The sequence below is a fragment of the Camelus bactrianus genome, chromosome 13 (genome assembly GCF_048773025.1).
Source record: "Camelus bactrianus isolate YW-2024 breed Bactrian camel chromosome 13, ASM4877302v1, whole genome shotgun sequence".
NCBI lineage: Eukaryota > Metazoa > Chordata > Mammalia > Artiodactyla > Camelidae > Camelus > Camelus bactrianus.
In genome coordinates, this window is record NC_133551.1 from 23,842,501 (window position 1) to 23,855,338 (window position 12,838).

At 43.0% G+C, this 12,838-nt stretch overlaps 1 protein-coding gene across 7 annotated transcripts in view; it reads left to right on the forward strand.

Annotated features, from left to right (window-relative positions):
• Positions 1–11,802, forward strand: part of ERICH3 (glutamate rich 3) — a 104,104-nt gene extending 92,302 nt beyond the window's left edge. For 6 of the 7 annotated variants that reach the window (XM_074376234.1, XM_074376236.1, XM_074376239.1 and 3 more), the window contains 3 exons: positions 922–1,050; positions 5,258–7,627; positions 7,915–11,802. In XM_074376234.1, the coding sequence (XP_074232335.1) occupies positions 922–1,050; positions 5,258–7,611 (2,483 nt within the window). In that variant the 3' untranslated portion in view covers positions 7,612–7,627; positions 7,915–11,802. Of the gene's footprint in view, positions 1–921; positions 1,051–5,257; positions 7,628–7,909 lie in introns of all 7 variants that reach the window. The other variant, XM_074376235.1, reaches the window with a different exon arrangement.
• The last annotated feature ends 1,036 nt before the right edge of the window (positions 11,803–12,838 follow it).

Here is a 12,838-nt window from a genome sequence, read left to right on the forward strand (position 1 = left end):
CACAAGTCATCAGATGATAAGCAAGACACATAGACAGGGACATGTTGGAAACTAAAGACCAGCTTAAGTGATAACACAGTTTGCCTAGAATCATGTCAGACTGGGTGGTGATACTTACAATAGACATGTCATCCTTGCCATCATCACAGCTACCATTTATCAGGTGCTCAAGCACCTGCTAATACGTGAAATATACGCATGTTCTACATATATTATTTCACTTACTCCTCCCAATATAGCATTGAGTTGATATCTTTTTTTGACAAATGAGTAAACTGAGCTTGAGGCTTAAGCTTTGGCCAAAGAACTTACCCAAGGTGACACAGTTAGCATGAAGTATGGGACTTGAAATTAGGTCTTTGCGTTCCTAAAGGTCAGTGCCGGTAAGCAGGAATCTCTACAACAGCCTTTACCGTCAAATTTGTGGGAATCATGCAATAGGTTTTTTGCTCGGTCCACGTGGAGTGAGTCTTGGGGTCAAATCACTAAAATCTACTAATGGATGGAATGCTTATGGTATAGTCAGTTCTGGTAATTTTAGAAATCAAGAAGAACACTCAGTGATGAGTGGGGCTACAAAAGCCATCACACGTGTTTCTAGGAAGGAAAAGGCAACTAAACTCCCTTTCAATCATTTATTTCATTGCATGCGCATTTGGCAAATCTGTCCCTGCTTCTGGTTGTTGCCCTTTTCTTAAATCAAGTATTTTCTTTGCATGGATTTCTTTATTTTGTGATCTCCTATTGTGTTTTCTTTTTAAATCATAGTTCACAAGCTGTTTGATCTTAATAGATTTTAAAAACAAAGGTCACATTTTAATGTCAGTGCTTTTAAATTAACCCCGCTTGCTCGTGTTCCACTTGCAGAGTTCTCATGACCTGTTTTTATACCTTTTGGTATTTTATATGATCTCCATTCAGTTGGACGGGTAACGACGGCCGAAGCTGTGGAGCCTGACCACCCCTGCCGCTATGACTCTGAGTCTGGTGTGAGCAGTGCAGACGAAGGAGAGACGCGCTCAGGGAAGCTGGAGGCTGGCACAGGTGCAGGTGAGGGCACATTATTACCTGGGGAAGACCTGCAGAAATCCTCTGCAACAGACAGCGCCATTTCCATCCTTCATCTTCCTGTCCTTGCTTCCTCCTTTTACCACCTTTTCTTTCCAGCTAATGCATATGATGGCAGGAGGTGGGCGAGGGGCCTTAAGGGGAGCTTTAGAGCTGATATCAGATGTGAAAGTTATTATTCCTTTTTGAATATGTTGGTACCTAGAATGAAAAAGAAAAAAGAAAAAAAGGAAAAGGACTTCAGATAATAAAAAATACTGGTAGGGGTTTTCAGACCAGTCTTATTTGTAGTCTGTGTCCCAGTTAGTTGACCAGGTGGGTGGATTTGCTTAACTGACAGATTGGAGACATGGAGAGCCCAGGCATGTTTCATGATGATTTATTTAAACTCATTTTTTAAAATAAGGGAAGAATTCATTGCCATCAGCATATGACCTGGCTCCTGGAGATGAGTATTCCAGCTGCAAGAGTGCCAATTAGAGTGACTCAACAGACCATGACTCATACAGATGTGGTCAAACATCCTGTGTCCTTGAAATCAAGTTTCCCTATATTTAATGGATGACTTTTTAAAAACACCCTGATTTGAATACATGTATGTGTGTGTGGCGATACTGGAGGAGGGTTATTCATTTTACTCATCATACGGTCACATTACCCCCACCTCCAATTTTTAATGACAGGCACCAAGCCCTGTGAGGTATTTGAAATTTCACTCTATTTTCGAGCAAGCTTCGAGTTAGCCAGCCACAGTGTCACAGATGTGCCAGAAGACACAAGACTCGTAGATCAGAGAGAAAGGGCTTCATTACTCACAACAAATAGCAGTAGCTAGATGATTTGTGCTTGTGCCAGTTGCCTAAGCTCCAGTTCCCCCTGGGCAACGTGGAGAGAGCTGGGTGACCCTTGAGCGCAGTGCAGCAGGCTGAACTGCAGAAGGACCCTGAGCTTAGAGAATCCTCATCTTTCGTAGCGGACATGTAACCAGAGGAGTTCTAGTGTACCTCCCCGACCTCCTGCAACTTGGGTAAAGTACTTGTTGTCTGTCACATCCGATTCAAGCAACAAAATATAACACACTGGACGCAGTGGGAAGGGAGAGTGGAAGTGAGCTTTGTTAGGGCTTTCTGTGTGCCAGGCACTCTGTTACGTATTTTGTGCTTCGTTCTCACAAGGATTCTGTGAGCCCTGCATTGCTCTTCCCATTTTATGGATAAGAGAATAAAGGCTTAGGCAAGAGTCATTTCCCAAGTTCATACAACTAATAAGTGGCAGAGCTGGCGTTCTTACCCAGCTCTGTCTGACTCCTGAGTACACACTCGTTCCAGTAAATCAGATTGCCCCTGTTTGTGAATACTGCTCACTCTCTTACATCCATTATGGGTTTGCAAAAGCCCATGAGGTTGCTATAAAAAAATATGTCATGTATTGGTACTGATGTTTCTTAGAAGAGCTTCAGTTTCTCTTTCTCCCAAGTCTGGAAAATCATGTCTGACCTCCTACATGTGTGTGTGTACATGTGTGTATGTGTGTGTTGTGTATGTGTGTGTGTTGTGTATGTGTTGTGTGTGTGTGTGTGTGTAATAGCTCAGCCAGAGGCCATAGTACTTTCTCTCCTAGGACACATAATAATACATCTATTACTACACGGTGACTAGGCAATTTTATTACTCTATTTTCCTGAATGTTCTTTAATGAATCTGTAAATTTAGAGGCCAGCTCAGTAAATCAGAGGACTTCCTTTAAATGTTTTTCATAACTGACACCTTTTTAATATACTTTCATGTGGGAATTTGAAGAGCAACAGCTACACTATTAAAGAGACTAGACACATGTTGTTTCTCATTGTTTTAATTTAATTTTCTTTTAAATCCAATAATAATCTGTAATGAGATAAAATGAACCACATTCTTTCAGATGAACTGGCTACATGTTCTTTGAGGAGCATTTGGTTCTACATTTAGTAAATAACTGCTGTGGAATGCTGAGGACCACGTATGAAAGTCAACACCAACTGAAATTAATTTAATCATTGAAAAATTGGGTATTGAGATGATTTAGGTAAAATTGCCTTTAGTGAATGGCATGAAGTTTGTGTGAAATCTGAAAAACCAAACGCTTTACCTACACTGATGTAGTCTATCAGACAGCTACTCAACCCTACACACTCATTTGTCTGTATGGTCTTTTTTTTCTAGTTGAAGTATAGTCAGTTTACAATGTTGTGTCAATTTCTGGTGTACGGCATAATAGTTCAGTCATACATAGGCATACATATATTCGTTTTCATATTCTTTTTCATTATAGGTTACTAAAAGATATTGAATATAGTTCCCTGTGCTATCCAGTATGAACTTGTTGTTTCTCTATTTTATACATAGTAGTTAGTATCTGCAAATCTCGAACTCCCAATTTATCCCTTCCCACTCCCTTCCCCCCTAGTAACCATAAGTTTGTTTTCTGTGTCTGTGAGTCTGTTTCTGTTTTGTAAATAAGTTCATTTGTCTTTTTTTTTTAAGATTCCACATGTAAGTGATATCATATGGTATTTTTCTTTCTCTTTCTGGCTTACCTCACTTAGAATGACAATCTCCAGTTTCATCCATGTTGCTGCAAATGGCATTATTTTATTATTTTTTATGACTGAGTAGTATTCCATTGTATAGTCCTTTTAATAAACATGAATTATAATTGCAGTGGAAAAAAAAAGTCAACACCAACCCCACTGATAGACCTGAAATGTCTGTTACTCCTTTGAAAGAAGGCATCAAAAGTTACCTTTCAAATACATTTTTTAAGGGAAATCTAGTATCAGCTGTTATTGTCTTACTTCAAAATGGCTTATAATAGCTGGCAAGAGGCCAGGGGAGGGCAAGAAAGGACAGCCACGTGTGGTGTTAAGGAGGGGAACGGGAGTGACAAGACAGTCCTGGATGGAGTGTCAGAATAGGGACGAAGTGAGTAGGATCAAGGCTCTAGGTTTCTGGGAGATTGTTGGTGATGGGGCGGGGCTGAGATGGCTAGTCTAAAAGGGAAGCCAGAGAAAAACACATGAGGAAGACAATGTGTAAGTTTATATAATTTGGAGGTTGACACAGTGGTATGATAACTTATTTTATAGCACCTAGTCTGTGTCTTCTATAAATAAAAAAGATTAAATTAATAGTATCGAGATGACCATTTAGAAGCTTTTACCTTCTTAAGTATAATTCTGCAGTTGGGAAATATAAATTCTTTGGTTATTTGGCCTGACATGCCTTTATTTATTTTGCATGGATCATTGCAACAGAAATGCATGTATTTGCTAAATAATAAGAACTCCATCTGAAGTCTTTTAAGAAACATTTTGAACTTGTATTCATTGAAGTAGGATTGCTAGTACACCCAGATTTGCAGGAAATTATGGAGGAGAACTTATGAAATACTTCAAGAAGTTTATTTATGTTGAAAGTTATCCCTGACTACAAAGTCCTGTCTTGCTCTGTGATCCTGTTTTGCCAAAGGCAAATCAGCTTCTGAACATAGATGGCAAGTATTCTGACCGATAATACAAATTTGTGTCTTTAGTAAGAAGTCTTACCTTGAGCTCCAATGTTCTTTGATGACTAAATCTAGATATAGCAGCTTTAAAATGTGGGAGTCATGTATGGGATAATGATCAGCTCACACTGTATTATGATTATGCTGCTAAATGCCCACATGAGTCAAGAAACATAGGTTGAGAACAGGCATATTATGGTGCTACAGGGAGCAATGATGTCTAAGAAGCACTCACTATTTTCCTTAGTGCATAATTCTCCTGCAAGTTCTAATATTTCAAATGAAAGTAGGAGGGATGTGTGTGTGCGTGCGTGTGTGCATGTGTGTGTGTGTAGAAGGTGAGAGGGGAGAGAATGATGTTATTATTCCAAGACATGAAGTTTTTGTTTGTTTTTAACATTTCTGATGATCAGTTTTCCTTGACTATCAATGTGTCCGTTAAATTCGATAGCACTTCTTTCCTCACGAAAAGCTGTTATTAAATCACGGTGCATGTTACAGTCAATGGCATAGAATTGAGGATGTTTATATATAATATCAGTAGCCCCTTGATATTATATATAAATATCTCTTATATAAGATTATATGTAATATCTTTCCTCCCTGCACTTTGATTAAAGTAACCTTGTTTTCTAACCTTGTTTTATAGCACCAAATAGGAATTTAGTGGTGGAGGAAAGGGCGGCATTCAGCTCAAACAAGGAATCCAAGCAAGTTGTGTCACAGGCGTGTACACTGGAGAAGAAGGAAGCGGTGGAGGAAGATGAAGTTCCCCAACCCAGGGATACTGACCCAGAAGAAATAGGGGACATGGTGCAGTGGGAGAAAGCAGGGGCTAGTGAGAGTCCCCTGGGGCAGTGGAAGCCAACAGCAGAGCTGCCAGCATTAGTAGAACAGTTTATAGAGGAAAGAGAGATCCCTGAGGGCAGGGCAGGTGGGGCTGAGGCGGAAGCAGAGGGGCATGGAAGGCTGGATAAAGAGGGGTTAAGCCCCAGAGGGCGAGAAGCAGCAAGAGGCTCTGGAGGCCTGGAGCAAGGGGCGGCCCCTGAGGAGCAGGCGTGGAGGCAGACAGCGCTGGAGACGGAGACGGAGAAGGCAGCTTCTGAAGGGGAGCAGGTTTGGGGGAAGGCCGTGCTCACAAGCGAGGCAGCAGCAATGACCTTAGAGCCTGTCCAGGAGGCAGCAGCCCCCAGAGAGGCAGCAAGGCCGGAGAAAGAGGAGTCTGAGAGAGGGGAGGCTGTGAGTGAGGCCGGGTCTGAAAAGCCAGGTGTGGAGGACAGCGAAGAGGAAGTGTCCACAGACCTAGAGGACGTGGGACCCGTGGAAGACGCTGCATCCGAGAGAGAGGATGGTTTAGAAGAGGCAGTACTCAGGGGGGAGGCACCAGCCAGAGAGAGGAAGGCCGTTAGGGGCACGGGAGCACCTGGGAGCTCCTGGACCTGCGGGAAAGCCCAGGCAACTCGGATGGGCGTTTCGGAGCACAGCCTGGAAGAACTTCGTAAGGATCATGTGGGAAGGGAGGAGGCTCGGCCCGCGGCAGAATCTAGCAAGGAGGATGACGGGGAAGACCTGTTACCCGAGGAATTAGACGTAGCAGGGGAGAGGAGGAAAGCTGAGAGGCCGAAAACGCCGCGGGGGAGAGTGGAACCTGAGAGAGAAGAGGTGACCTGGGCCCGGGAGCTTCAGGATGGAGGCACTTTAGAAGGAGAGCAAAAGTTGAAAGGGAAAGAAGGGGGACCCGCGAAGGAAGCAGGACCCGAGGAGGAGACGCAGCCCCCCCGGGATGGAGTAGGATGTCACCCTGCGGATGAAGCAGCCCCCGGGGCACCTGAACGAACGGAAGACACACGGCCCCAAGGTGAAGAGCCACTGGGAGGGAGAGAGGCGACCATGTTTGAAGCAGCCCCTGGATGTGAAAACGTCATGGTTCTGAGGAAAGAGGGAGAAGGGGACAGACTGGGAGGAGCCCGAGGCGCAGAGCGCAGAGGCAGAGCAGAGCCGCTCCCCGGGGAGAACGAGGCCCCCGCATATCGGGACGGGGGGCCAGGCCCGGAAGCGGGGGGCGCCCTCGGAGCCCCCCGAAGCCCGCCTGCAGGGGAGGCGCGGGCGCCTCCGGCCGCGCTCACGGCTGCAGGCCAGGCCCGGGGGTGTGCGGCCGAAGGTGCAGACGGCCTGGCGGGCCGGGAGGGGACGGATGAAGAAGGGCCTTCGCAGGGGCCAGGCGGAGTGGCGGTCACAGCGAGGACCCAAGATGTGCTCCAGGGAGATACCACGATGGCAGACACGTTGAGTGAAGAAGTGACGGATGCGCATCTCGGGGAGGAGGCGGATAAAGAGTGCCCTCTGGGGACAGGGGTGATGAAGGACGGGGACGCAGAGCGCGCCGGGAGCTTGCGAGCAGCAGTTGTGGCTGAGGAAGGTCTCGGAGCAGGAGGAGTGGCAGAAACGGTCGCAGAGAGGGAGGCGCTGGCAGATTCCACGACAGCCGAGGGCAAAACAGAAGCAAGTACAGCCTCCTTTTCAGATGTTGCTGGGGAAGAAACTTGGCACAAAGTGGATGAGTTGCTAGGAAAAACGGCAGCTGCAGGGAAGGCGGCTGCAGAGGAAGCAGCGCTGGGCAGGGAGCAGGCGCCAGCGGTGGAGGAGGTGACAGGGACTTGGGCTCCGGAGGCTGAGGTCGAGGCTCCAGGGGAGCCTTCAGACCTGGAAGAAAAGACCCCACAGCCTTGGCCGGATCAAGAGGGAGGGGAGGCTGAAAGCACACAGGGGGCAGAGTCGCTGGGAGAGGAGGCAGGGAAGGGGAGCCGTGCTGGCGGGCAGGACAGGGGTGCAGCTGAAGAATTCAGACTAGGATTATCCCAAGACAGCAGGGCAGAGCCCGGGAGAGAGAGTCGGCAGGACATGGAAACACACCCTGCAAAGCCCGATTGTCCAGGAACCCAAGAGAAGCAAAGAGAAAGTGAGAACCCAGATGTTTCCCTGAACGACAACAGGAAGGCCTAAGAGACCTTGGCTGATGGTGAGTTGAAGCCTAACCTGTTTGCAGGATTAAACAGACACCCCTCCTGAAGTCCCCTCTCATTTGGGCTGGCTGGTCCTTTTATCAGTCCTTACACACCCAAACACACACATGCATGCGCACACTCTCTCTCTCTCTCCAATTTTGGGCTGCTGAACCTCAAGCTCAAGGAGGGGAAGGAGTGGATACCAGTGGGTAGAGGGTGGGGGTGGGAACAGAGCCACACAAGGACCCTCTTCTATTCCCTTGGCAACTCTAAGTCATATCCTCTGTCTTTCCAAGCACAGCTCTCCAAAGTAGCGAGATCCCCATCTCCCGTACAGGGCCTGGAAGATGGAATACAGAGGAGAACGTGCCACCGGGACAGAAGGAAAGGATCAAACTTGATTCCAGAATTCATTTCCCTTTTAGTGTATAAAAGGATGGCTATGATTATTTGCCCTTGAATGGACACTATTCCTTAGTGTCCTAAGGAAGCACTGCGAGGCTGTTACGTATTCAGCATAGTTAACATGTCTGTGTTCAAATCAAATTGATAGTTTTCAAATGTTTGACTTTTACCAAAGAGTACCTGAAAGGCTCAGTCCTGACATCTAGGGTTTGTTTAAATTCCTTTTTATTTATAATCACATATTAGTCCCAGTTTCATTCATGAGAGTTTTATTTAAAAATCTGTAGTTTTGTCTGTGAAAAGTCCTTCTACGTACTAAAGATTGCTCCAGACCTGTGAGTCTTTCCAGAAAAGAATTTCATGGCATGTCTACTCACTTACAGTTAGAAATAGTCATTCTTTCTGTCTGTGCCAGATGACTAATTCTAAGTGTTAATCTTTTGTCTTTGTGTGTTTCCATAGTCTTGCCTTCTGAGGTAGACTGGTAAATGTTTGTGGCACTTCACCCCTGGGCACCTTATTTATGCGGCCACTCAAACTTAAATCAACATAGTCAATAATTCAGCTGAGTAAAATGAGTAACAGTCATTATAGCAGGTAAACATTGCACATCAGCCCAGATGCCAACATTCTAGACTCTAGGCTCTTTGGCTGATGTCATTCAATGGAAAAGAAACTTGGATTAAGTTAGCATGCTACTCACCTTCCCGAGTTCTGTTATTTCAAACCTGTAAATTAACCTTGCATTGCGTTGCAAAACAACAGTCACAATCATTTTCCAAATCACCCCCTCCCCCGTATCACCAGGAGTAGTTGTGCATCAGTGCGCCCGTGGGATTTTGATTTCCTTGTGACATCATTGTTCCTATACCAGTACCCGAAGGGCACGTCTATTTGGCCATCTTTTCTTCACGTGAGGAAGTGAAAGAAGATATTCTAAAGCAGTGATTCTCCAGTCACACTACACATTAGCCTTTCATGGGGCACTTTAATGATTGATTCAACCCCTGGCCCCACCCCAGGAATTTGGATCTGATTAGTTTTAGATGGGTGTAAGCCATCAGTTTTTGTTTTGTTTTGTTTTTTCATTCTTCAGTTGATTCTACTGTGCAGCCAAAATTGAGAACCGCTGCCCTGATCATTAATACCATCCATGCTGGCTGCCCTATGTCCCTAGGGACTCTGTATTAGCTATATAGGCCTGTTTCATTTTAATAAATAAAGGAGTCATTCAACGATTGAAGCTATAATGGACCAGTGGTTCTCAAAATGTGGTCCCTTGATTAGAATATCAGCATCATCTAGCACTTGTCCAAATACAAATTCCTGCCCTCATCCCGTACCTATTAAATTAGAAACCCTGTGCGTGGGGCCTAGCAATTGGTGATTTAACAAGCCCTCTGGGTAATGCTGATGTACACTATGGTCTGAAAACTGCTGTCACGGACTATTGATTATTTTGAGGATTAGTCTCAGCAGAAAATGGATTGCAGAAGTGTACACTTTCTGTCTCTCTCCATCCGTCTCTTTGTCTCTCTTTTTCATTTTTCTCTGAGAGGTGGTACTCACTATAAAAGTGATGACCTCAACTTTAAACTCATTTTCATCGTGACAGTAATGACGTATGTATGAATTCCTTCAGCCCCAACCCCTGCTGAGGACGAGCATCACTCATGGCACATCACAGAGCTCTGTTATCTGTCTTCTGTTTTATGAGTGGATTTCATCTACATTAGATCCAACTTCATTTATTACTGAGCTGCATTAATGGAGTTCTACAGTATTTTTTCGCTGATCTCAACCTCATTGCTACAATGCACTTTGAATACATAGCACCTTACGGGAAAGATTGTAAACTTACTAATTCTATTGAAGAATGAGTTTTGTACAATGTGTTAAATGGAAATTGCATTGGATTATTCTTATATTTAACATATTCTATCAAAACATTCTGTAAAATAATTCTACAATCTGCATGCGAGTTTATGTGAAATTCAGTGTTGTGATATTTTCGTGAAGTGAATTCTTTCTCTGCAAATACTATGTTGATGAAACTATTTGTATGTTCAGCTGAACTGGTTTTTTCCCCCTAGTTTCATTATTAAAAGCATAAGTAGACCATATGCTTAAAGATAAGACATGAACGGTCCTTCATAAGTAAGATTGGACTTTTAAAATCTTTTTTGTCCTTTCCTTACAAAAGCTAAACTCCATAGAGTAGAGCAGAGAGAATTATTTTCATTGGGCTGTATTTTTTAGTATATGTGTTTATATTGACTGTTTGCATTCATCTAGGTCTTTCATATACATGGAATAATATCAGAGGGGAAAACTGTTATCACCATTTCTTAGATAAGTAAATAGAAGCTCAGTTAAGTAGCTTGTCTAAAATCATGGGCAATCTCAGATCTCACTCCAAACTCTGACTTTTTTTTTAATCACATACACTTTCTTCCAGGAAGAGGAATATTAAGTAGATAAATAGATACTAAGATACTTTATGTGAATCTCTATGTATTTTTGTTTACTTGTAGAAGGTAAAATCAAATCTCATTATTATACCCTGTATTAAGAAGAGGGGTATATTTCCAGCCAGTGTCAAAGAATACGGTAGATTATTTAAATAATTCAAGAGACAAATAGACAACCAAATTACAGATAGGCAGAGTTAGGTTACTTGAATTCCTTGAGTTAAACCTTATCTATGACTTTGTAAGTTTTGGTGTTGTAGATTACAATTATACTTGAGTTCCTTAAAACACCTAAGATCAATAATTTGGCCACAATTATTGCCATTGGAAATGATTATTTGAGAAAAGAAAAGAAAGCTGTAAAAAAGGTTCATCTAGCATGTGAAATATTCCACCGGCTTCAAGGACAGCCCAGGCGAGGACACTTCTGACCTTGGGTAATATTTTCTTTTGGTCTTCTTACCACCTGATTTTATCATTTGAAAGGTGTTCCCAGTTACCATGGCCAGCAGCAAGAGGTACAAGAGAACAGGGAATAAATACAGTTGAAATTCTTTAAAAGTTCCCCTCAAACTCACCCTTCTTTTTTTTTATTGTGTTTTTTACTTCCTTCTAATCTCATGCCCTGTAAAAAACCATGCTTTTCAAAGTAACAGAAAACACAAACTCTATGATAACATGCTGCATGTTTGAGAATGCACATTCCCTTTGAAATTCCTATCAGAAGTCTCAGGCTGTTTAATAATCTGTGCAACACATGCCATATTTTGGAACGATGAGAATCCCTATTTTTTAATCAGGGAAAATGAGGTACACAGAGGTTCCTGAGACAGATACATGGGTACCAAATTCTATAGAAGACCTTTGTCAAATGTTTCTTAGTCTTATTAACTATCCGATTATAATTAAAGGCCAAATGATGGAAACATTTATAAGAGAAATCTCGAGGTTGTTCAGGAGCTTGGTACTAATGTGATACAGAGACCCTCAAGCTTGTGTAGGTCGTACCCCTGAGGGGAGATGAAGTTTTTCAAGAGATTCACTGGCAAGGCTACTTCGCAGATGTCAACCTCAATGCATGTTTTGTCATAAAATAGACTTGTGTGAGAGTTAGCCTGCAGTTAAGATCTTTCCTTTTGCCAATTCCCCACTTTCTCTTCATAATAGAGGCCAACTTTTCATCCATTTAATAGTTTTACTGTGTTGTCTCAGGGATGTCACAAGCAACAAAGAAACCATTTGAAATATAGTGTAGGTATTGAGAAAAGGGAATGACCTTAAATGACTGGTTAATAAATCCTTCTGCAAGTCAAGTGGTTTTCAATTCTTTGTTTTCCAAAAAAAACAGATGAGGACCTAACTGACTTGTCAACTGATAAGCCACTTAAATCGTTTTTGGTATTTTATCAGTTTGTGACTTTTGGTAAATCGCTGAGAGTTCAAAGTAGAGCATTGCTGCCCAGCAGAACCAAACTACTTCCATTCCCATCTGCTTATTTATGAGAAATGCACAAGTGTGGTGCTTGTACATCCGCACAAATGAAACAGAAAAGGGACTAGCACTGATGTTGGACACTCTCATTCTAGCAGGAAATAATATTTGCTCACAGATACGCAAACTAATTAAAAATGGTCATCACTGTCTGAAAGATGTGTTTCTACTTTTCATGTGTAAGGTGTATCAAAATTTGTAATCCATGTATGTTGCTGTGATCAAATGTAGATTACTAATTATTGCACGGGTAGCTCAATCCGGAAGAAATTCGCCATACAGAACCTCATAGTCAGAAGAAATTTTTAAAATCAAATTTTAATTTATATAATGATTTAGCTGCAGAGGAGTATGATAGGGTGATCAATAAAAGACTTTCAAGCATAAAAATACACTGCAGGAGGATAAAATTCTGTCGGCAAACTGGAATGAAACTATAAGTTTATTAAGGGAAAAAAAAGTGAGATTTCCTAATGCTAAAGAAGAGTTGAGTCACGTGTGTTTGAAAATGGTCAGGCACCTCAGGAAACACTCCAGAATAGAGGTTTTTACCCACATTTATTGGTGTGTGCTCTTGGGAACATTGCCAAAAAACCAGCCTCTGTGCCCTAAAAGACGAATTCAGACTAGGAGACAGGGTTTTGGGAGTATCAGAAAAGAGCAGCTTTGTTGCTTTGCTAGACAAAGGAGAGTCACAGCCTTAGAGACTGTGACCCCATCTTGGAGTTGGGGTCTTGGGGTTTTATAGTAAAACTGGATGGAGCAGAAGAGTGATAATCAGGGGCAGTTTGTGGTGCTGCCTTCTTCTTAATCTTGGTAAGTCCAGCTGGCGGCAGGTCTGTCCATTCTTCTGAGGT